The sequence below is a fragment of the Bufo gargarizans genome, chromosome 4 (assembly GCF_014858855.1).
Source record: "Bufo gargarizans isolate SCDJY-AF-19 chromosome 4, ASM1485885v1, whole genome shotgun sequence".
Classification (NCBI taxonomy): Eukaryota; Metazoa; Chordata; class Amphibia; order Anura; family Bufonidae; genus Bufo; species Bufo gargarizans.
Genome location: NC_058083.1, coordinates 211684836 through 211709087, shown reverse-complemented (window position 1 = coordinate 211709087; position 24252 = coordinate 211684836). Strand labels below are relative to the sequence as shown.

The 24252-nt window shown below is 41.7% G+C and overlaps 1 protein-coding gene across 5 annotated transcripts in view; it reads left to right on the top strand.

The window, feature by feature from the left end:
• The window catches only part of LOC122934435 (probable cation-transporting ATPase 13A5), a 246680-nt gene that overhangs the window by 154237 nt on the left and 68191 nt on the right, over positions 1–24252 (top strand). For all 5 annotated transcript variants that reach the window (XM_044289895.1, XM_044289893.1, XM_044289894.1 and 2 more), the window contains 7 exons: positions 6291–6447; positions 10109–10229; positions 16149–16273; positions 18802–18965; positions 20619–20756; positions 22878–22957; positions 23951–23993. In XM_044289895.1, the coding sequence (XP_044145830.1) occupies positions 6291–6447; positions 10109–10229; positions 16149–16273; positions 18802–18965; positions 20619–20756; positions 22878–22957; positions 23951–23993 (828 nt within the window). The remainder of the gene's footprint in view (positions 1–6290; positions 6448–10108; positions 10230–16148; positions 16274–18801; positions 18966–20618; positions 20757–22877; positions 22958–23950; positions 23994–24252) is intronic.

Here is a 24252-nt window from a genome sequence, read left to right as displayed (position 1 = left end):
AAATATTCCAGATTAGCAATTTATTCTGTAAGACAAAAATACAAAGGTCTGCGAGCAGAGCCCTCCTTAATCTCGACATAGATAAGGAAGTACATCCTATGCCTTTTCTTTTCAAGCAGCTCTTGATAGCAGCTAGATTATTAATACCTAAATACTGGTTGTCTACATCACCTCCCCCCATTGAGCAATGGAAATTGAAGATTGATCAAATTTTCCATTTTGAGGAAATTTCCTCATGGGAAGCGAGAAACCACCCGAAGTTTCAACGCCAATGGCATCTGTGGCAAAAGTTTAGGCACCCTAGCTACTCACAGTGACTTTTCCATGATCTCTCTCATAATTTACCTCCCTGTATATTTTAGCTCTTTCAGTCACCATTGCCGCTGACACAGAAATTCTCCTAAATGGTGCTATATGTCTATATAGTATTAGAAACATGGTATGGTGTACCATGGCTGTATCGTGTTTGATACGTGATTTGATCTCTTTGTAATGCAACACGCCCTGCGAGGCGTCTCAGTAACTTTACATGTACCTTGTTGTGTTGTATAAAATAAAATTTTATAAATTAAAAAAAAATTAAAAATGTTGTGGGCGAGTGCCTGCTGGCGAGCTGACCATCTAAAACATTATGGACGAGGGCCTGCTGCCAAGCTGACCATCTAAAAAAAATTGTGGGCGAGGGCCTGCTGCCGAGCTGACCATCTAAAAATTTAGGAGTGAGGGTCTGCTGCTAAGCTGACCATATAAAACATTATGGTTGAGGGACTGCTGGTGACCCTCAAAAATATTATGGGTGAAGGCCTACTGATCACCCTCTAAAACATTATGGGTGAGTGCCTGCTGGTGACCCTCTAAAACATTATGGATGAGGGCCCGCTGCTGAGCTGACCATCTAAAACATTAGTAGCGAGGGCAGCCTAATAAGCATGTTGATATGATGGAGGTGGAGGACAAGTAAAGGGACATTAAACTATATACCTTTTTTAATGGTGGAAAGGGTGCATGGGAATACAGTGCATTCAATACACCATAAAAGCCACATTTAGAGTGCCTTTATGTTCAGCCGTTTTCCTCTGGTGGAGTATAGTAGTCAGGGACAATCCACACCTTGTTTATTTTGATAAGAGACAACTGGTCAGCATTTTCAGTTGACAAAACCCTGGCACAGGGCAGACCAGCACCTTCAAGGCGTAGAGCGCCAGTTCGTGCCATGTGTCCAGCTTGGATACCCAATAGTTGTAAGGCACACAGGTATCACTGAGGACACTGACACAGTCCGCTACGTACTCCTTCACTATCTTCCAAAATGTTTCCCTCCTTGTGAAACTAGGCCGCGCATCAGGTTGAGGATGCTGGTGGGGTGTCATAAAACGGTCCCAGGCCTTGGAGAGTGTTGCCCTGCCTCTGTTGGAACTGCTGTGTGTTCCCCTCATCTCCCCTTCTCGGTTGGCCAAGGAACTATGTACTTTGCAGCCAGCGTTGTCATCTGGACATTTTTGGAGCAATTTTTCCCCAAGGACCTTCTGGTATTGCACCATTTTCCTCATCCTCTCCACCACTGGAATGAGAGATGAAAAGTTCTTTGTAGCGGGGGTTGAGAAGGGTGAACAACCAGTAATCGGTGTTGGGGTGAGGGTCACGGGAAAGGCAGCCCAACATAAAGTCAGCCATGTGTGACAGAGTCCCAACAGACAAGACTTTGCTGTCCTCATCAGGAGGATGACTCTCAATCTCCTCATCCTCTTCCTCCTCTTCTACCCATCCACGCTGAACAGATGGAATAAAACTTCAATTGATGCTACCCTCTTTAGCGGAGGCAACCGTCTCCTGATCCTCCTCCTCATCATCATCCAATTCGCGCTGAGAAGACAAATTTAGGGAGGGTCTGGCTATCACCCTGTGTTCTTTCTTCCTTTATTTCCACCTCTTCCACATGCAAAGCGTCAGCCTTAATTGTGAGCAGTGAGCAGTGAGTAGACACAGTAGTGGGATGGTTACGCTGATAACCATCTGTTTCGAACTCCTCAAAGTTGCGTAAAACCTCACAGAGGTCAGACATCAATGCCCACTCGTCGCTTGTGAAGAGCAGAAGCTGACTGGAAAGGCAACGACCATGTTGTAGCTGGGATTCCACTACTGCCCTATGCTCCTCATAAAGCCTGGCAAGCACGTGCTCACGTTGCACAAGAGTCGGTGAGCTGGAAATTGCAAGCAATGCTGCAGCATTGCCAGACCGGCAGAAGCTGTTGATGACTTGCGGAAGTGGGCATACACGTGGCGCACCTTCACCAATAGCTCAGGCAAATTGGGGTAGGTTTTGAGAAACCGCTGAACCACTAGGTTGAACACGTGGGCTAGGCATGGTATGTGTGTGAGCTTGCTGATCTCCAAAGCAGCCACCAAGTTACGGCCATTATCAGACACAACCATGCCTGGTTGTAGGTTGAGTGGTGAGAGACACAGCTCAGTCTGGTCCCTTATCCCCTGCCACAGCTCTGCAGTGGTGTGCTGTTTGTCACCTAAGCAGATAAGTTTAAGCATGCCTTTTGCCGCTTCCCCACTGCAGTGCTACGCTGCTTCCAGCTACTGACTGATGCTGCAAAATGATAATTCTGAGGTGGAAGTGGAGGAGGAGGCAGAGGAGGAGAAGGGGGGGCTGCAGCCACTAATGTAGGTGGTGGCGGAAACCTTGATGGAAGTAGAGCCCGCAATCCTTGGCATCGGTAGCATCTGTGCCATCCCAGGGTACGACTCGCTCCCGGCTTCCATAACGTTCACCCAGTGTGCAGTCAGGGAAATGTAGCATCCCAGGCCAAAAGCACTTGTCAATGTGTCAGTCGTTAAGTGAAACTTCCTAATAACTGCGTTGGTCAGGGCACAGGTGATGTTACGGGACACATGCTGGTGTAAGGCTGAGACGGCACACAGCGAAAAATATTGGAGGCTGGGGACAGATTACCACAGGACAGCTGCTGCCATTAGGCTGCGGAAAGCCTCAGTGTTCATAAGCCTAAATGGCAACATTTCTAGGGCCAGCAATTTGGAAAGGTGCACATTTAGAGCTATGGTCTGTGGGTGGGTGGTTGGGTATTTGCACTTTCGTTTAAAGGCCTGGGGTATAGACATCTATACGCTGCGCTGGGACACAGAAGTAGATGTGCCAGCTGATGGTGCTTGTGAAGGTCCAGGTGCATGGCGGAAGGTATCCGGGCCTGCGTCTTGGACAGGAGATTGGCCAGCAAGTAACACAGGGGAAGAAGGGGCAATTGTGTGACCTGCAGACACTGGTTGTGGACCCAGGCCCACCTATTACAGTGCTTTGATGCAATGTGGCGGATCATGCTGGGAGTGGTGAGTTTCCTAGTGTCCACTCCCCTGCTCATTTCAGTATGGCACAGGTTGCAAATGACAATACTTTTATCGTCCGCACTTTCCTCAAAAAAGTGCCAGACTGCGGAACACCTACCCATTGGCAAGAAAGAATGCCGCAAAGGGGTACTCCAGGGAACAGTTGCAGTGACTTCACCGTCCAGCACCTCCTCTTCCACTTCCTCACTCTGGTCATCCTCCTGACTTGTTGACCTAACAACAACCTCAGTGATTGACTACTGGGTCTCATCCTCATCATCTTGAGACACTAATTGCGGTTGACTTATTGGAAACTATGTCTCATCATCATCATCCACCTCGTGAAACACTAATTGCCGTTCCCCACCGTCATCTTCTTCTGACTGTCGATGCTACAGAGTGGCGGGCTTGGCGAAAAGCCCAAATTAAGGAATGACGATGAAAACAGCTCCTCGGAGTATCCGAGTGTGGGATCACTTGTTTGCCAAGACTCCATGGTGGGTGGAAGGAGTATCAGAGTGAGGATTCTGTTGACCAGACTCTTGGCTACTGAGACTGGACTTGGTGGAAGACAGGGTGGTGCTTAACCGACTGGAAGCATTATCTGCTGCAATCCAACCGACCAATGATTTTTCGGATGGGCAAACGTTATACAGGAGATGTAGAGCAGGTAATGTCGCTGCCACCAGCAGCAACAAAATTAGACTGAATGTCACTGATATTTCGGATACTCAAACGTTATACAGGAGATGTAGCGAAGGTATTGTAACTGTACGCAGTGGACACATCTACAGAAAAAGTACACTGGATGCCACAGATATTTTTAGGCTGCGCACACATTACACAGGAGATGTAACGCAGATAATGTAGCTGTCACCAGCGGCAAAAAAAATTGCACTGAATGTCACTGATATTTCGGATGCAATAACATTATACTGGAGATGTAGCACAGGTAATGTCGCTGCCACTAGCAGCAAAGAAATTACACTGAATGTCACTGATCTTTCGTATACGCAAATGTTATACAGGAGATATTGCGCAGGTAATGTAACTGTCCGCAGAGGACACCGTCTACAGAAAAAGTTCACTGGAAGTTACAGATATTTTTAGGCTGCGCACACGTTACACAGGAGACATAGCACAGATAATGTCGCTGCCTGCAGCGGCCAAACAATTGCAAGCTATTTAGCGCAGGTTGCGCTAAAAATATAGATTGCTGCCAGATACAACTATAGTCCTTAAAAGGTATTTTGGGTCTCTAACAGGTTTTATCAATTTAGCGCAGTTTGCGCTAAAAATATATATTGCTGCGACACACAGTAGTTCTTAAAATGACTTTTTGGGTCTATAACAAGTATAAAAGCTAAAAAAAATCCTATTTCACTCCCTACACTATCTCTCCCTTCTGCTCTCCAGCTCTCCCTGACTAAGACTGAGGCGAACACTCAGCTATATAGCACCCGATGACGCGTTCCGGGACAGCCATTTACTGTAATGCCAGTAGCCAACATGGCTACGGCATTACAGTGAATGGAAGTACTTACCTGCACATTTATTAGCTCAATATATTTAACCTTTATTTATAAAATAATCCAAAATTTACCAAAAATTTGGAAACATTTTCTAAATTTGAATTTTTCTACTTTTAAAGCAGATAGAAATTCCTCATAAAATAGTTAGCAATCAACATTTCTCATATGTCTTCTTTATGTTGGCATCATTTTGTAAATTTCATTTTATTTTTTAGTATCAGAAGTTTAGAAGCCATTTTTCAAAAAAAAATTCTCATTTTTTTAAGTACCAATTCAGTTATAAAGTGATTTTAAGGGGCTTACCTAAAGGACACCACCCATAAATGACCCCATTTTAGAAACTACACCCCTCAAATTATTTAAAACTATTGTTACAAACTTTGTTAACCCTTGAGGTGTTCCACAAGACTTAAAGGAAAATAGAGGTGATATTTTAAAATTTAACTCTTTTGGTAGATTTATATAATATATATTACTCTGATTCTGCAGTTTACAGAAGTACCCCATATGTGGCGGTAAACAGCCCTATGGGCACGTGGCAGTGGTTAGCGCCATATGGATTTTAGAGGCAGATTTCGCTAGAATGGTTTTTAGGCACCATTTTGTATTTGAAGAGACTCTGACGTACCCCTACTGTGGAAAACCTGAATAAGCACCATTTCAGTCCATCATACTGTACAATGAATCTGACACACTTCGTCATAAATTAAGCACATTGTTTGTGCCTTTTTTATGTCAGAAAGCTGGCTTGGAAGAAATGATACATTTCACCCAATGTGTTATCACATTTGGTGCTGCTTGTATATAAAATCTAAGGGGCACATTTATTCAAACCAGTGGTTTTTAGATCCTCCGTCACTTCGTCTTACATTTAGATATGTTTCTACACCTCCCAGTCTGTCCCTTCCCTAACCATGCCACTCCGACAATTTTAGACCTGGCATGAGTGGGCAGAAGTTACAATGTAGGCGTATTTCAGCTTAATAAATGACCACCTAAGCATATAAAGAACAATGAGTGAGACTATGGAACCTTCTGCCTGAGGAGGTGGTGATGGTGCATTCACTATTTCTGGAGTCTAATAATATTACAGGTTATAGTTGTTAGATTTCTGGAAAGGTCCTTGATCCAGGGAGTTATTCTGATTGCCTGATTGGAGTCGGGAACAATTCCCCCTTAAAATAAGGAAAATTGGCTTATATCTCTTTTTTTTTTTTTTTTTTTCTTCTTTTTTGCCTTCTACTGGATCAACTTGCAGGATAACAGGCTGAACTGGATGGACAGATGTCTTTTTTCAGCCTTACAAATTATGTTACTATGTAAAAGTAAATTATTGAACACAGTGGATGAAATCTGATGTAATGGCTGTAACACAGTTTTTTTTTTTTTTCTTCTTCTTTTTGATAGGTACCAGTCAAGGGATTGTGTATTTTTTACCAGTTTCCCTTCTCCTCATGTCTTCAACGCATGACTGTTATTACTAGAACAATAGGAGAAACTAAATTCTTGGTTTATATGAAAGGAGCTCCAGAGGTGATAGTTCAATTTTGCAGGAAAGAAACAGGTATATTTGAAAAATGCAACTTGTAAACTCACATATGCTTTGGAACTCCAGAATAGCTAAAGATCATATAATTTCGGAACATACAAAACAAATGACAAGATGTATTAACCACCTGCCGCCATGCTAACGCCGAAAGGCGTCATTGCGGCGGCTCTCCAAGATCACACTAACGCCGATTGGCGTCATCTCGCGTGAGCCGAGATTTCCTGTGAACGCGCGCACACAGGCGCTTGTTCACAGGATCGGAAGGTAAGCGAGTAGATCTCCAGCCTGCCAGCGGCGATCGTTCGCTGGCAGGCTGGAGATGCGATTTTTCTAACCCCTAACAGTTATATTAGACGCTGTTTTGATAACAGCGTCTAATATACCTGGTACCTGGTCCTCTGGTTGTCCCTTTTGTTTGGATCGACCACCAGAGGACACAGGTAGCTGTGTAAAGTAGCACCAAACACCACTACACTACACTACGCCCCCCCCTGTCACTTATTAACCCCTTATGAACCCCTGATCACCCCATATAGACTCCCTGATCATTCCCCTGTCATTGATCACCCCCCTGTCATTGATCACCCCCCTGTAAGGCTCCATTCAGATGTCCGTATGTGTTTTACGGATCCACACATCCATAGATCGGATCCGCAAAACACATACGGACGTCTGAATGGAGCTTTGCAGGGGGGTGATCAATGACAGGGGGGTGATCACCCCATATACACTCCCTGATCACCCCCTGTCATTGATCACCCCCCTGTCATCGATAACCCCCTGTAAGGCTCCATTCAGACACCCGTATGTGTTTTACGGATCCACACATCCATGGATCTGATCTGCAAAACGCATACGGACATCTGAATGGAGCCTTACAGGGGGGTGATCAATGACAGGGGGGTGATCACCCCATATACACTCCCTGATCACCCCCCTGTCATTGATCACCCCCCTGTAAGGCTCCATTCAGACGTCCGTATGCGTTTTGCGGATCCGATCCATGGATGCGTGGATCCGTAAAACACATACGGGCGTCTGAATGGAGCCTTTCAGGGGGGTGATCAATGACAGAGGGGTGATCAATGACAGGGGGATGATCACCCCATATAGACTCCCTGATCACCCCCCTGTCATTGATCACCCCCCTGTAAGGCTCCATTCAGAAATTTTTTGGGCCCAAGTTAGCGGAAATAGTTTGTTTTTTTTCTTACAAAGTCTCATATTCCACTAACTTGTGTCAAAAAATAAAATCTCACATGAACTCACCATACCCCTCACGGAATCCAAATGCGTAACATTTTTTAGACATTTATATTCCAGACTTCTTCTCACGCTTTAGGGCCCCTAAAATGCCAGGACAGTATAAATATCCCACATGTGACCCCATTTCGGAAAGAAGACACCCCAAGGTAGTCCGTGAGGGGAATATTGAGTCCATGAAAGATTGACATTTTTGTCCCAAGTTAGCGGAAAGGGAGACTTTGTGAGAAAAAACAAAAAAAAAATCTATTTCCGCTAACTTGTGCCAAAATTTCTATGAACTCGCCATGCCCCTCATTGAATACCTTGGGGTGTCTTCTTTCCAAAATGGGGTCACATGTGGGGTATTTATACTGCCCTGGCATTTTAGGGGCCCTAAAGCGTGAGAAGAAGTCTGGGATCCAAATGTCAAAAAATGCCCTCCTAAAAGGAATTTGGGCCCCTTTGCGCATCTAGGCTGCAAAAAAGTGTCACGCATGTGGTATCGCCGTACTCAGGAGAAGTTGGGCAATGTGTTTTGGGGTGTCATTTTACATATACCCATGCTGGGTGAGATAAATATTTTGGTCAAATGCCAACTTTGTATAAAAAAATGGGAAAAGTAGTCTTTTGCAGAGATATTTCTCTCACCCAGCATGGGTATATGTAAAATGAAACCCCAAAACAAATTGCACCACTTTTCCTGAGTTCGGCGATACCAGATGTGTGACACTTTTTTGCAGCCTAGGTGGGCAAATGGGCCCACATTCCAAAGAGCACCTTTAGAATTTCACTGGCCATTTTTTACAGATTTTGATTTCAAACTACTTACCACACATTGGGCCCCTAGAATGCCAGGGCAGTATAACTACCCCACAAGTGACCCCATTTTGGAAAGAAGACACCCCAAGGTATTCCGTGAGGGGTATGGTGAGTTCTTAGAATTTTTTATTTTTTGTCCCAAGTTAGCGGAAACTTTTTTTTTTTTTTTTTTCTTGCAAAGTCTCATATTCCACTAACTTGTGACAAAAAATAAAAAATTCCATAAACTCAACATACCCCTCACAAAATACCTTAGGGTGTCTTCTTTCTAAAATGGGGTCACTTGTGGGGTAGTTATACTGCCCTGGCATTCTACGGGGCCAAATGTGTGGTAAGTAGTTTGAAATCAAAATCTGTAAAAAATGGCCGGTGAAATCCTAAAGGTGCTTATTGGAATGTGGGCCCCTTTGCCCACCTAGGCTGCAAAAAAGTGTCACACATCTGGTATCGCCGTACTCAGGAGAAGTTGGGGAATGTGTTTTAGGGTGTCATTTTACATATACCCATGCTGGGTGAGATAAATATCTTGTCAAAAGACAACTTTTCCCATTTTTTAATACAAAGTTGGCATTTGACCGAGATATTTATCTCACCCAGCATGGGTATATGTAAAATGACACCCTAAAACACATTGTCCAACTTCTCCTGAGTACGGTGATACCAGATGTGTGACACTTTTTTGCAGCCTAGGTGGGCAAAGGGGCCCACATTCCAAAGAGCACCTTTAGGATTTCACAGGTCATTTTTTACAGATTTTTATTTCAAACTACTTCTCACACATCTGGGCCCCTAAAATGCCAGGGCAGTATAACTACCCCACAAGTGACCCCATTTTGGAAAGAAGATCCCCCAAGGTATTTTGTGATGGGCATAGTGAGTTCATGGAAGTTTTTATTTTTTGTCACAAGTTAGTGGAATATGAGACTTTGTAAGGAAAAAAAATAAAATAAAATCATCATTTTCCGCTAACTTGTGACAAAAAATAAAAAGTTCTGTGAACTCACTTTGCCCATTAGCAAATACCTTAGGGTGTCTACTTTCCGAAATGGGGTCATTTGTGTTTTTTTTTTACTGTCTGGGCATTGTAGAACCTCAGGAAACATGACAGGTGCTCAGAAAGTCAGAGCTGCTTCAAAAAGCGGAAATTCACATTTTTGTACCATAGTTTGTAAACGCTATAGCTTTTACCCAAACCATTTTTTTTTATCAAAGACATGTAGAACAATAAATTTGGAGAAAAATTTATATATGGATGTCGTTTTTTTTTAAAAAAAATTACAACTGAAAGTGAAAGATGTCATTTTTTTGCAAAAAAGAAATCAGTAAATTTCGATTAATAACAAAAAAAGTAAAAATGTCAGCAGCAATGAAATACCCCCAAATGAAAGCTCTATTAGTGAGAAGAAAAGGAGGTAAAATTCATTTGGGTGATAAGTTGCATGACCGAGCAATAAACCGCTAAAGTTGTGGAGTGCCGATTTGTAAAAAAGGGCCTGGTAACTAGGGGGGTATAAACCTGTGGTCCTTAAGTGGTTAATGCAGACTGAATGTAATTATTAATGACTCCTTACGTTGTACAGACTATTCTATGTGATTTTCTTTCCATGTACAGTGCCAGGCAATTTTTCTTGCATCCTCGACCACTATACAATGCAAGGTTTTCGTGTCATTGGCATTGCTTATAAGGATTTCAAATCAAATGACAATATTAATTATGTAGAGAGCTTAAAAAGGTAAGTGGATTGAAGTCACGTATGTATGCAGTCTTTATGTTTATTTTTTTATAAGTTTGGCTGTTTGTGCTGCAGATATACAATTTGGGGAGTAGCTATGGGCCCTGATGCAAGAGTTCAGCTTGGGCCCCTCTTCCTTCAATGCTTTGTGGCAAGGGGCAAGGGTCAGGGGTGCATCTAGCCTTTCTGCTACCTGAGGCAAAAAGTGAAGCAGCGCTCCCCCCCCCCCCCCCATACCAAACTCTGAACCAAACCCCTTCCCTCCAGTCCTACTGTTCAAGACATACTTGGTAAATATTACATATAGCGCTACAATATATACAGAATAATACAGTGTCACATACCATTCCAACTTTTCCATCATCTTCCCACCTTATGAATACTCCATCCCGCCACCCCAAAACTGTGGCCGCTGTGCTGCCCAATACTATACTGCAGAAACAGTCCCCCTGAAAATACTAATACCACACAGATGGTGCCTCCTTCAATAATTATTGGCACACTGTGCTCTAAACAAATAACTGTTCCCAGCAATTAGTGTACCTAACACTAATAGCAAACATAATATCCCCCAAAAATAATTGTGCTAAGCTGATACTGTGCCAAGGTGCCCCACAGTAATTGTGCTCCTCAAAGTGCTACCAATAGCAATACCTATACTTATCAGCCAAAGTTCATAGTGTTAATAGTGCCCCTAATAGTAATAATTCCCCCATTGTGGAATTCCCCCATGTTCCCCGTGATGCCTCGGGGTAAATAATTATTCTTATAATGAGTGCCAGAAAAACATGCCCCATAATGTGCACCAGTACAAAAAAAATACACCCTTATAATATGTGCCAGTACAAAAAAAATACACCCTTATCAGATCCTCAGAACAGACCCCCATATCACACCTCAGGTCAGACCCCTATATCAGATCCTCAAATCAAACCCTCAGATCATACCCCCATCAGACTGTCAGACCTCCAATTCAGATCTCAGATCAGACCCCCATATCAGATCCTGAGACTCCCATATCAGATCAGATACACGATTCTCAGACCTCCATATCAGAGCTAAGATCAGAGTCAGACTCCAATATCAGACCTCAAATCAGAGTCAGACCCCCATATCAGACCTCAGATCAGAGTCAGACCCCATATCAGACCAAAAATAAATAAATAAATATATTTACCTCTCCTGCTCCACCACTGCACATCTGGCATCCTCTCCTGTAGTTCTCACTCGCTGCACTGCACTGTCACTTGACTGCATACAACGTCATGTCATAGTGTATGCTGTACAGGACACAGCAGCGCAGCCTGGAGAAGACAAAGTAGGAGGGGTGAGTACAGCTCTTACAACGATTCACTCCCCGCTCCTCCTGCATACTAGTGAGCTCTTCCATAATGGAAGCTCTCACTAGTATTCACTTTATAAAATGCACTGTATCTTATAAAGTGAAAAATACAGCAATTAGCAGTGCACTTCTTGCAAGGGGGGGGGGCTGTGGACCCCCCAGGCTTAGGGTCTTGGTCGCAATTGCAACCGATACAACCCCTATAGCTACACCACTGTACACAATATACAATATATGCTTTTATGTTTAGCAGCAGAGCCTACAATTCTGTGCTTGGCTTTCCTTCCTCTGTGAGGTCCAAAGGTAACCATCTGTAAATACACAGCATAACCTGGCTATAAACATGAGATGAGTTTTTTAAAGGGGTTCTCTGTGGGACTAAAATACTGATGATCTATCCTCAGGATAGGTCATCAATATCTGACTGTACTGGTCCAGCTCTAGGCACCTTCTCTGATCAGCTGCTTGATGCTGTTACTATTACTATAAATAATATAGCATCTATAAAACAAATATTAATGATAGGTAGGAAAATACTTATAATGGAAGTTTATTAATGATAGGCAAAATAATAACTATAAAAAAGAAGGTATGGATGAGAACATAATAAGGATAAAGAGAAGCTGAATGAAAAAAAGATTATAGGTTTATCTATGTGATAAAAAAAATAATAATCTAGAATATTGACAATTACGAACATATAGCACTATATTCTAAAACTTTGTGAATTCTCAAAGTGCTGATAAAAATTTGTGATTAGAATATTCGCGCTCAACACTAGTAGAGAACTGGTAATCAGATGCTGCAGGAACAGATTTTCTTTTTTTTTGTTTTAATGGCTGAGTGCACATCATTTCCCAATTCTACTATGAACTGTTAACTTCCAGTGCAAACAAACTAGAATAGATTCAAGATTGATTTGAACAGTGAGTTGCATGAAATATCAATACATTTTTTAATAACTGATAATCGTGAGGTTTGGTTTAAATGCTCTCAAACAGGGCAGAGAAATCATCTGACAGGTTAATTATAAGCCTTTGCTTTTTAACATTCTACGTTAGATATAGATCTACAAGGTAAGGGCTCATTCACACGGCCATATCTGTTTTTGCAGACAGCAAATTGTGGATCCGCATACAGGCTGTGTGCGTTCCACATTTTTTGCATCAGAACGTCCTTTAACATGATAGAAATGCCTATTCTTGTCCGTAAACATGGACAACTATAGGACATGTTCTATCTTTTTTGCAGGGCAGCGGAACAAAGTGCAGTTGCAGAAAGCACATGGTGTGCTGTCCACATCTTTTGCGGCTCCATTGAAATTAATGTGTCTGAATCTAATGCGGACAGAAAAATATGGTCGTGTAAATGGACCTTTAGAAAGATAGTTATTTGAATAAGCAAGAACATGTTTTTTTAGCTCCTTGAATGGTATGACAAAATACACTACATTCCATCAAATACAGTTCACTGTGAATCATCTCAGGTATTTTTTCAAGTTATTTCTTCTTTGTATAAGTATACACTTTACATTCAGTTCATGTCACGCCATAGCTATTTGGTATTGCATATAGATTTTTAAAAAAATGCACCAAAAAGTATTGCAAAAAACAAAATAAAAATATGTGTTTTTAAAGTGATCGTTTTTTTTTGGACCGGTTAAACATGTTTAATCCATGTGTTTCACCTGCAAAAACTGCATAGGCAATTATCACATTGATTGAACACATGCTTTTTTATGTATATATTTTTTTTAAAACAACTTGTAAACCCAACATTATAGAAAACTGTTCCTCATTAGGTAAGAATATATTTTAATGACTGTATGCTTATAGAGGTTGTCCAGGTTTTTTTTTTATTTTTTTCTAGATTTGGCCCCAGCCAGCAATATGTGTGACAAAGTCCATACTCACCTGCTGCTCACTACGTTTAAGGTATGGCTCCTGGGTTCACTTCACTGTTTTTCTGGTCAGTATCTGTCAATTTCTGCACAAACGAGGTCATGTGCGGAGCTGCAGCCAATGACATTCTAGTCATTGGCTTCAGCAGAACATGTGACCCAATCTTAAAGAAGTTGACAGACAGAGTCTGGTAGACCAGTGAAAAAAGCCAGGGAGCTGTTATTGAGCCGCTTGGAGAAGGTGAGTAGGGTGCCACCGACTGAGGGAGACATGGAAAACTTATATAAAGAAAAAAACCTGGGCAACCTATTAATGGTTCTTACCGCTGCACCATGTTAACAGGGTATGTCTATTCTTTTAGCCAAAACAGCACTAAAATATTGTACCACATTGGCTAAAAGAAGCAATCAAAGAATACAGCAGACACATTTCCCCAGTAAAGGAGTTTTTTAGCATACAGGCAAGTGCAGTTCTTGACCATCACTACACCCAAATGTTCTGCAACCAATACTGCTATAACAATGTTATATATTGGTAAATTGGGCTTGTATGAGGTACAGATGTGTCTACCCTTACCTTAGATGGAATTCAGTTAAGGAGGCTAATTTGGCATGAGACAAATTCAATACAATAAGATGGCTTGCTAACACAAGTCTTCACAAACTACAAATTACATCAACAAATTTTATCTGGCATCATATGGGAGGGTATGGGAAAATGCCTGAAAAAGCCCATAGACAAAGGGCCTGCTAATTTTGACAGTGTTGTATGTACAGTGGAATGCAAAAGTTTAGGCAACCTTGTTAATCATCATGATTTTCCTGTATAAATCGTTGGTTGTTACGATAAAAAATGTCAGTTAAATATATCATATAGGAAACAGACACAGTGATATTTGAGAAGTGAAATGAAGTTTATTGGATTTACAGAAAGTGTGCTATAATTGTTTAAACAAAATTAGGCAGGTGCATAAATTTGGGCACCACAAAAAAGAAATGAAATCAATATTTAGTAGATCCTGCTTTTGCAGAAATTACAGCCTCTAAACGCTTCCTGTAGATTCCAATGAGAGTCTGGATTCTGGTTGAAGGTATTTTGGACCATTCCTCTTTTCAAAACATCTTTAGTTCATTCAGGTTTGATGGCTTCCGAGCTCTCTTTAAGTCACACCACAGATTTTCAATTATATTCAGGTCTGGGCACTGAGATGGCCATTCCAGAACGTTGTACTTGTTCCTCTGCATAAATGCCTTATTGGATTTTGAGCAGTGTTTAATTATTCAGCTTTGTCACAGATTCCTGGACATTGGTCTCCAGAATCTGCTGATACTGAGTGGAATCCATGCGTCCCTTAACTTTGACAAGATTCCCAGTCCCTGCACTGGCCACACAGCCCCACAGCATGATGGAACCACCACCATATTTTACTGTAGGTAGCAGGTGTTTTTCTTGGAATGCTGTGTTCTTTTTCCTCCATGCATAACGCCCCTTGTTATGGCCATATAACTCAATTTTAGTTTCATCAGTCCACAGCACCTTATTCCAAAATGAAGCGGGCTTGTCCAAATGTGCTTTAGCCCACCTCAAGCAGCACTTTTTGTGCTGTGGGCGGAGAAAAGGCTTCCTCTGCATCACTCTCGCATACAGCATCTCCTTGTGTAAAGTGTGCCGAATGGTTGAACAATGCACAGTGACTCCATCTGCAGCAAGATGATGTTGTAGGTCTTTGGTGCTGGTCTGTGGGTTGACTCTGACTGTTCTCACCATTCGTCGCTTCCGTCTAGCCAAGATTTTTCTTGGTCTGCCACTTCGAGCCTTACCTTGAACTGAGCCTGTGGTCTTCCATTTCCTCAATATGTTCCTAACTGTGGAAACAGACAGCTGAAATCTCTGAGACAGCTTTCTGTATCCTTCCCCTAAACCATGATGGTGAACAATCTTTGTCTTCAGGTCATTTGAGAGTTGTTTTGAGACCCCCATGTTGCTACTCTTCAGAGAAAATTAAAAGAGGAGGGAAACTTACAATTGACCCCCTTAAATACTCTTTCTCATAATTGGATTCACCTGTGTATGTAGGTCAGGGGTCACTGAGCTTACCAAGCCAATTTGAGTTCCAATAGTTAGTTCTAAAGGTTTTGGAATCAATAAAATGACATTTGTGGTGCCCAAATTTATGCACCTGCCTAATTTTGTTTAAACAATTATAGCACACTTTCTGCAAATCCAATAAACTTCATTTCACTTCTCAAATATCACTGTGTGTGTCTCCTATATGATATATTTAACTGACATTTTTTATCGTAACAACCAACGATTTATACAGGAAAATCATGACTATTAACAAGGTTGCCCAAACTTTTGCATCCCACTGTATGTAGCGCTCTGGAATTTATTAGTATTTCTGAATCGTTAATCAATAATCTCAGCCATCTTTGCTGTTTGCTGATTTTAAAGAAGTTGTCCAGGCTTTACTGAATGATAGACTATTCTTATGGTAGACCATCACTAGATGATCGATGAAGGTCCAAAAAGACACATCTCCGCTGATCACCTGTTAGGTTGCAGCTCTATTGCTGGAATTCGGCAGGCTGATCATCTAGTGATGGTCGATTCTCAAGACAGACCATCACCTAGTAAAGCTTGGACAATCCATTTAAAACCCTTTTTTTTCCCCAGAGAGGAAGTGGAGAATGAACTTCAGTTTCTTGGTTTTCTGATCCTGGCAAATAGACTCAAGTCTGAAACAAAACCAGTTCTTCATGAACTTAAATCTGCAAACATAAGAACAATTATGGTCACAGGTAAGAGTGAGATAGGATAATTAGGTTAAGAATATATTGTCATATATGAGATATTGCATTTAGTGTTGATCGAGGGCTCGGGCCGAACACATCGGGATGCTCGGGTGCTCGACTGAGCACCCGAGTATAATGGAAGTCAATGGGATAACCGAGCACTAAACCAGGTACCCCCTGCTCTGAAGAGGGGAGGGTGCCTGGTTCATAGGAAAATTTCAGAAATTGATGGAAACACCACCAAAATCATTCAGGAACAGCATGGGGAGGATGTCTTGATGCATCTTGGACTCCCAGATAGCTGCTGAGAACAATGTTGTCCGATTAGTATGTCAATTTTACAGACTGACAATAATACGCGCAAAACCGAAGATTAAATCGATTTTAGAGGAAAAATTGTTAGGAAACATTCTTTCCTGTATATTTATTGTATTTAAAGTGCAAGTTCAGCCAAAAATGTTGCTGATTTTTGGAACTGGAGCCATGATTAAGAGAGACGGCCGGTGGCGATTAAGAGGGATGGCCGGTGGCATCCGTATTATGCCACTAGAAGGAAAATTTGTGGACTGGTGCAAGACGGACCACAGTGAAAGCATTTGCCAAGAATGTTTTCATTAATCAACAACTAAAGTCAGAGGTTCAAAGACGATCCGACAGGCGATCCGGCGGTGTTATTCCCATGATCCGCAGGGCAGCTTCCGGGAAACCAAAGTGTTTGGGTTCCGAGGGGAGTATTGTTGCAAAGCTAAAACTTTGACGGAAACTAATTGACGGAAGGGCACCACCAGAAGTGGAGCCTGCGGCTTAATTTGACTCAAGACGGCAAACCTCACCTGGCCCGGACATGGAAAGGATTGGCAGATTGATAGCTCTTTCTCGATTCTGTGGGTGGTGGTGCATGACCATTCTGAGTTGGTGGAGCGATTTGTCTGGTTAATTCCAATAACCAACGAGACTTCTCCGTGCTAATTAGTTACGTGACCCCCGGCGATGAGGATTGTGTTGACCAGACTCTTATAGGAGAGTACATGCTGCTTAGCTGACCATCGAAAAAATTATTATTGAGGTCCTGACATCGCAAACATTATGAGCGAGGGCCTGCAGGTGAGCTGACCATCACAAACATTATGAGCGAGTGCCTGCTGCTGCTTTGTTGACTCTAGATAACTTCTGCCTGATCGCACATCACTGTGACGTCGATGATCCATTTGGATGTCTGCCCTATCTACTTTCGATGTTCTTTTATGCGCCTAACATGGTGACCACGGGTAACAGGGAATCAGTGTTCGATTCCGGAGAGGGAGCCTGAGAAATGGCTACCACATCCAAAGAAAGCAAGCCGGGGCGTGCAGATTACCCACTCCCGACTGTCAGAAGAGCACACTGTCTAGTGAAAAATTAAATTTTATGTCACAGAAATTTTTGGGAAGCGCACACGTTACACAGAAGATGTGGGCCTGGTCAGATCACTGTCAGAAGCAGACACCTTCTACGGAAAAAGTACACTGGATGTCACAGATATTTTAGGGATGCGCACACTTTAAACAAGAGATGTGGCACAGATAATTTAACTGTCTGCAGAGGTCACTATAATATGGAAAAAGTGCACTGGATGTCACTAATGTTTTAGGGATGCGCACAATTTACACAGGAGATGTGGTGCAAATAATTTTACTGTCCGCAGCGGCCTATTACACGGTATTTTGCACAGGATGCTCTAAAAATATATATTGCTGCTGTCACACACAATAGTCCTTAAAAGGACTTTTGGGTCTCTGAAACATTTTTGTACAGAAATAATATTCAAGTACACTACCTACACTGTCTGTCCTTTCCTATGCTCAGCTCTCCCTGACTTCGAATGAGCATAACACTCGTCATATAGCACCCGATGACGCATTCCAGCCAGCCAATCACTATAATGCCAATAGACAACACACACACACATTTTCAATGCTGCAGATCTGGCCTTAGGTTTTAGACTTGGTGGGGAGGAAAAAAAATGAAAATGCAAAACAAAAATGGGCCTGGTGCAGGGGTCACATAGCATTATATTGATGTGTGATGCTATGTAACCCTTACAGTTCTTAAATGTATTAGATAACAATGACAACATTATGTCAGTGTAATCCAATACATTCCAAAACTGTGAGGGTTACATAGTATCATAAATCAATATAATGCTATGAGACCCCGGAAGTGCTAGGAGTTCAGGCCGGGAGCTGCACTGCGGACTCGCAGCGTGACACACACTCGTCTGAAAGGGGCCTTAAGTCATTCAGCACTGGCCTTACTGATAAGCTTATAAGTACGGATCTGACAAGCGCATGCCAGATGTACTCAGCTCAATACTGAGAATTCTAGTTTTCACAGCAAATAGTAATAAATGAAGTAAAGACAACAATATGGAGATGGAGGTTTAAGAATTGAGTTAACCTTGCTAGGCTAGTACTACTTTATATTATTATAGACATGACTATTGCAGGATCTAAATAAAAGGGAGGTGCATTCAATTAAAAAAAATTTTTTTAAAGGTGACAACCTTCAAACGGCTTGTACGGTGGGACTGAGCTCTGGTATGGTACCTGATGCTTCCAGGTTACTCATGCTGGAAGCCTGTGAACCCTATGGAGAAAGGCCAGCGTCATTTACAAGCCAGTCAGTGGAAAGCCACAGGGACAAGTCACAGACACAAAATGTAAGTGTTGCATGAGGGTGTGTTGGGGAAACTCACAACAACTTCTACCTCTGCTTTAAAAAGAAGGAATTTCTGCCTTTAAAAAACTATGAAGGTGGATCATTTTCCTAAACTATGCTGTTTATTTAAATGGATTGTCAGCAGTGAAATCAATATTCACAATTTTTTAGTACAAAGAACATGCTTTTTCATAAAAAGCATCTACCTTATCAGCTATTATTTTAATATGGAATATTTTAGGGTTATGTGGAACAATAGTAATTTGATTTGCATTATAGTAGCTCAGCTAAGCTGCAAATAATGTCTGAAGACAACCTTCCAGATGTTTAAAGCATCAAAAAATAGAATTTTGTATGAGTTTCTGTGGTGTAATATACATTGCATCAGGACAGATATGCACCAAATGCATTAATAGGCACAGTGCTCTTAATAAATGCAGAAATTTTTAAGGCAGTTTGTGTATTAGAAATGTAAATCTTCACCAGCTATGGTCTGGCATGGATTTGAACCATAATTTATGCCAGATTCTGGTGTAAACTGATATCAAATCTGTCAGGCTGCAGGAGACCATGTCTCCTCTCATTGTTCTGGTTACTTTTAAAAAGTGGCGAGAAAAGTGCAAATATGGCATCCACCATAATTTGCAAAAAAAATTTTATATTAAAAGTGTCATACAAAGTTTGATATATCTGCCTCAAGGCATTTTCAAATTGTCCATTTTTTTATTTATTTTTTTGCAAACCATGTCAATACACGTTAAAGGGGTTCTCCAGGAATTAAGAAAATGAAAATACTTAAATATTACTTTATTATAAATATATTCTCAAATACCTTTCATTATTTATAATGGCTCGTTTTGTCTGGGGAGCAATCATCAGGGGAAGCAAAATGGCCGCTGTGCCATTAGTTCACACAAAACCTGTCCTGATCACACATGAGGGCAAGTTACTTCACAACACTGAGGTAAAGAGCTGCCTCATCCTCTTCTCCTACTTGTCAGGGGTTATGATCCTGAATACAGATGATAAGAACTTTAGCTGAATCTCTGGGGAATTTAGTTTATGAGGAGACATGAAGTACAGAGAGGACGGACAGGACAGACTGTGGTAATGGAGACTGTAAACAAGTGCTACTCATTAACCACACCTCACCCTCCTCTCATGTCTCCTCATGATCTCCATTCCCACAGAGATTCACCTGCATTCAGGATCATGATTTTTGACAAACAGAGCAGAGAGGATGAAGCAGCACTATGGCCATAGTGGTAAAGTAACTTGTCCTCCTGTGTGATAAGGACAAGTTTTGTGTGCACTGATAGGACGGCGGCCATTTTATTTCTCCTAATGATTGCTTCCTAGACAAATCAAGCCATTCTAAATAATGAAAGGTATTTGTGGATATGTTTATTATAAAATAATATTTAAGTATTTAATTTTTTTAAATTCCTGGAGAACCCCTTTAAGTATTAATTTGTGTAGTGAACTATCTCTGCCTCATGTGTCTCCGTTATGTAAGTTGCAGAAACAGATGTCTAGGTAAATCCTTGGCAACCATGATCGCCATACAAGTGAAAATGTTAGAGGTCTGTGAACGTCTCCAGAAGGACGTATATGCTACACTAGTGAAAAATGTAAATGAATGCCTGTCTTTCAGGAATCCATGAAACGTATTGCAACCACAGCCTCTGATATTACTTGGGGATTAAATGCAACTGCAGGAAAATATAATTATGCGATGACTGGGAATTCATATGAAGTTATCAAGAAACATTTCCCTGACATGATACCTGATGTAAGTATTCATTTTGTTTTTTATTTCAAATGGTAGGATCAATAACTTGAGGTAAAAAAGGAATTCAATAGAACAGTGAAATCTATGCATATCACTTAAAACCATGTCACTGAGAAGTCAATTTTTTTCTGGACAAGAGGAAATAAATGATTGATGCATTGCTACTTCCTTTCCCATTCCTATATACAGTGTCTAATCTTGAAGCCATGACTGCATAGGAAAAAGGTGACTGTGATTGACAGACAGACTGTCACTTTAAAAGCTTAACAGGATTTTCTCATATTTTTATGCTGATGCAGTTTAATAAGTGTCAGATAGATCATTAACAAACTGGCAATAAATAACTTTATTTTATGCCTGGGGGTGATCATTATCACCCAATAGGTACAGCGTCATGTCCGTCCAGGATTGTCCATGCTTCTCACCCTTTTCTTCCCCATGCAGTTACACTCCTTCCAATATATCTATTGTGGTAGGTTACCGTACCTAACTTCCACATATTCCCCCGATGAGTGTTCTACATGGGAGAGCACTCACTGTTGTACTATCATCCAACACCATTGCCTGCTCAACACTGTGAACATGTTTGACAGATGATCACACCCCCGCTTTCCTAATCCCGCAGTGGGACGTTTGTGTTTGTCTCAGCCTGGTTTGCTAATGGGCAGTGTCAGCTCCCACCTTGTCATCATGTGGGTGGATCTTGTCCAGCCCTACTATGTGACGCAACAATGATTTCTGCCCTGCCTCCCACAGGATTCTCCATGTGATCTTCCCTGCATGTCGCAATGTCCCGTATCACATGGGGATGTGTCAGTTATAATACATGGCACACCTTCCATCATCAAATGGAGCACTCTCCCCAACACATCATCGTAAGAGGCGGTCCTCCATGAACTCCTAAGCATTACGGGCAGAGAGGACAGCGCCACCTGGTGGGGGTGTTCTTGGTGAGAATCCCTGAGGATTCAGAGATTGTATTTTATGGTATTCTTCCCTGCACACCCCTAGTGACGGGGGTGATGCCCTTATAGCGAGCTTTTCAAGTCACAAGTTGTTCTTGCCAGGCCATACATGTAGGCCTCAGACGATTAGACTGCCCATCACTTGGTTTAAACAACTGATGGCGGTGTGCACCACTCCATATTGGTTGCTGGAGCACACTGTATTTTTTATCTATATCTATTTGCCTTCCTTGAGAGGTATCTATCTATTGCACTATGCACAACATGGGGATGGGACCAACATATTATTGGTCAAGGTACCTGTCATTTATTTCTAGGTAGGTGGGAGAGACACACTCCCTCCCAGACCATTTAAATTCGCAGAAATGGCAGGAAATCAGGGATGCCATACACTACTATTGCGCGCCAAATTGCCACATGCAGATAGCATCAATTACTTTGTTTCTCTATGTCACTTGAGGAGACTGGGTGACACAGCTCTGTCATAACACATAGGGATGACTTTGCTTCACTTTCTGTCAAATCTGTATGGCAGGAGCGGTATCGCCTGTGTTAGGGTTGAGTGGAGGGTCACCAAACCAGAGAGGGACTGTCCAGAGGGGTCTCCCTTTTCCGGGCGGGTGCTCCACTTGGCTGGAATTACAGTTCAGACTCTGCCAAGTAGGGATATTTACAGACGCATCCTGCTGCCTACTCAAGGGAACCAAATTGTGACGGCCTGCTGCATCCCTCTGCATACTGGAGTATCCCTTACCACTGTGTGTCAATAGGATTGGTAAGACCGATCTGATTACTACAGAGCACAGTTGAGTAGACAGCACTACTTTATTTGCTGCATTTTGTCATTGCTTTGAGCAATACTTTCCCTTTTTAAAAATAAGGACATTAAAAGTAAAGTTTTAATATGATTACCCTGGGGTTGCTGGCCCCTTGGCAGACACAGTAGGCCTGAAGAAGATGGTGTTCTTCACAAATATTATGGACACAGTATGTAACAAAGAACAAATTCTTTGTGGCAGGCAGACTGCGGGCAGAGCTTGTACTGTCAAAGTTCTAAAGCTAATTAGATATTCTTCCTGAAATGATAATATGCAAACTGTGACTATATACTTCAATTTTCAATTATTTTTTAACTAAAATAGAGTTTGTGTTGCAGATTCTTCTTAACGGAACTATTTTTGGCAGAATGACCCCGAAGCAAAAAATTGATATTATAAAAGATTTCCAAAAAAGCGAGTGAGTTAAATAACTAAAATCTTATGTTCATGTTTATTCCACAATTAACTATACTGATTTGGTTTCTTTTTTAATCTTATTCTGAAAATTACAAAGATGATTTGATTGTTATGCTGGCGCCTCTTGCCCGCTGTCATCTGGCTCTGGCAGGTGGTGGGCATAGGTGCTGCCCCAGTCACCCTGTGTGTGTCACAGTTCCAACGATCTGGGAGAGGTTGGGTTGCCAATATCCTATGTCTACTGTAGGTATTCTTCTCTGAACTTCCCCTCCTTCTGCAGTATTTCAAGCGTTTTGTGTGCAGCTGCTTCTAATGTATTAATCAGCTCTGCCAAATATGCTGTGCTGTTTATCCAACTCTCTGCCTGAGCAATAGGTTTACTAGCTTGCTACATGTAGATCCTGCAAAGGTGCCATGTCTGCTTGTTTTCCTATGTATCAGCTTCTGCTTGATTCTCAAATTCTTACAATCTGCATGCATTCTGCCTGCCCTGGCCTTGGCCTGTTACTGACTATGAGTTTTGCCTGATCCCTTGGTGCCCCGCACTGCTATCAATTGCAGGAGGATTGTGGCTGCATGGCTCACTCTTCAACCAAGTCCAGATCCCTGTATAAGGGTTACAGGGTGAATTCCAGGGAACTGCCAGGATACACTCTTTAGGTTTAGCCCAAAGTCAAACCAGTTGGCAAACACAGTGGTTCCCCACCCACTGATTGTAACATTGACAATGATCTGATTTAATACTAGCTAAACTACAATTACTAGCAATTGGTGTTTGACAAGGAAAAAAAATAGTGATGTTGGCCCAAAACAAATATGTTAGCTTGTTCCCAAAATCACAAAACTATCCAAAATCCTGCCTTCTAAGGCCTTTCTCATTCTAATGTTTCCTTCCTAAATTTCAAATCTTGAACCAACTGGGTTCTGTAAGAAAAGAACACTAGTATGTATGTTTTACCAGTTTATTTCATTTTTTTCTGTTGTTTTCTTTTAGCTATTACATTGGTATGTGTGGAGATGGAGCAAATGATTGTGGGGTAAGGCATTTTAGTATGTAGTTCGTATGTATGTAAGTCATATAATGGTCGTAAATAGTGTTAATTCTCACACCCACATAGCATCTTATTCTAAAAAAATTACCTGAACTGACAGCTACACATTAATCACAGAACAGCAGGCACCTGGGGCTAATGTCTGCAATTGACAATAACGCCTATTGCAGGCATTTAATCCTTCACACTGAAAGTTCTTGTCTATCTGGCTTTTGCAACTGTAGTTCCTATGGAGCCCCGGGGT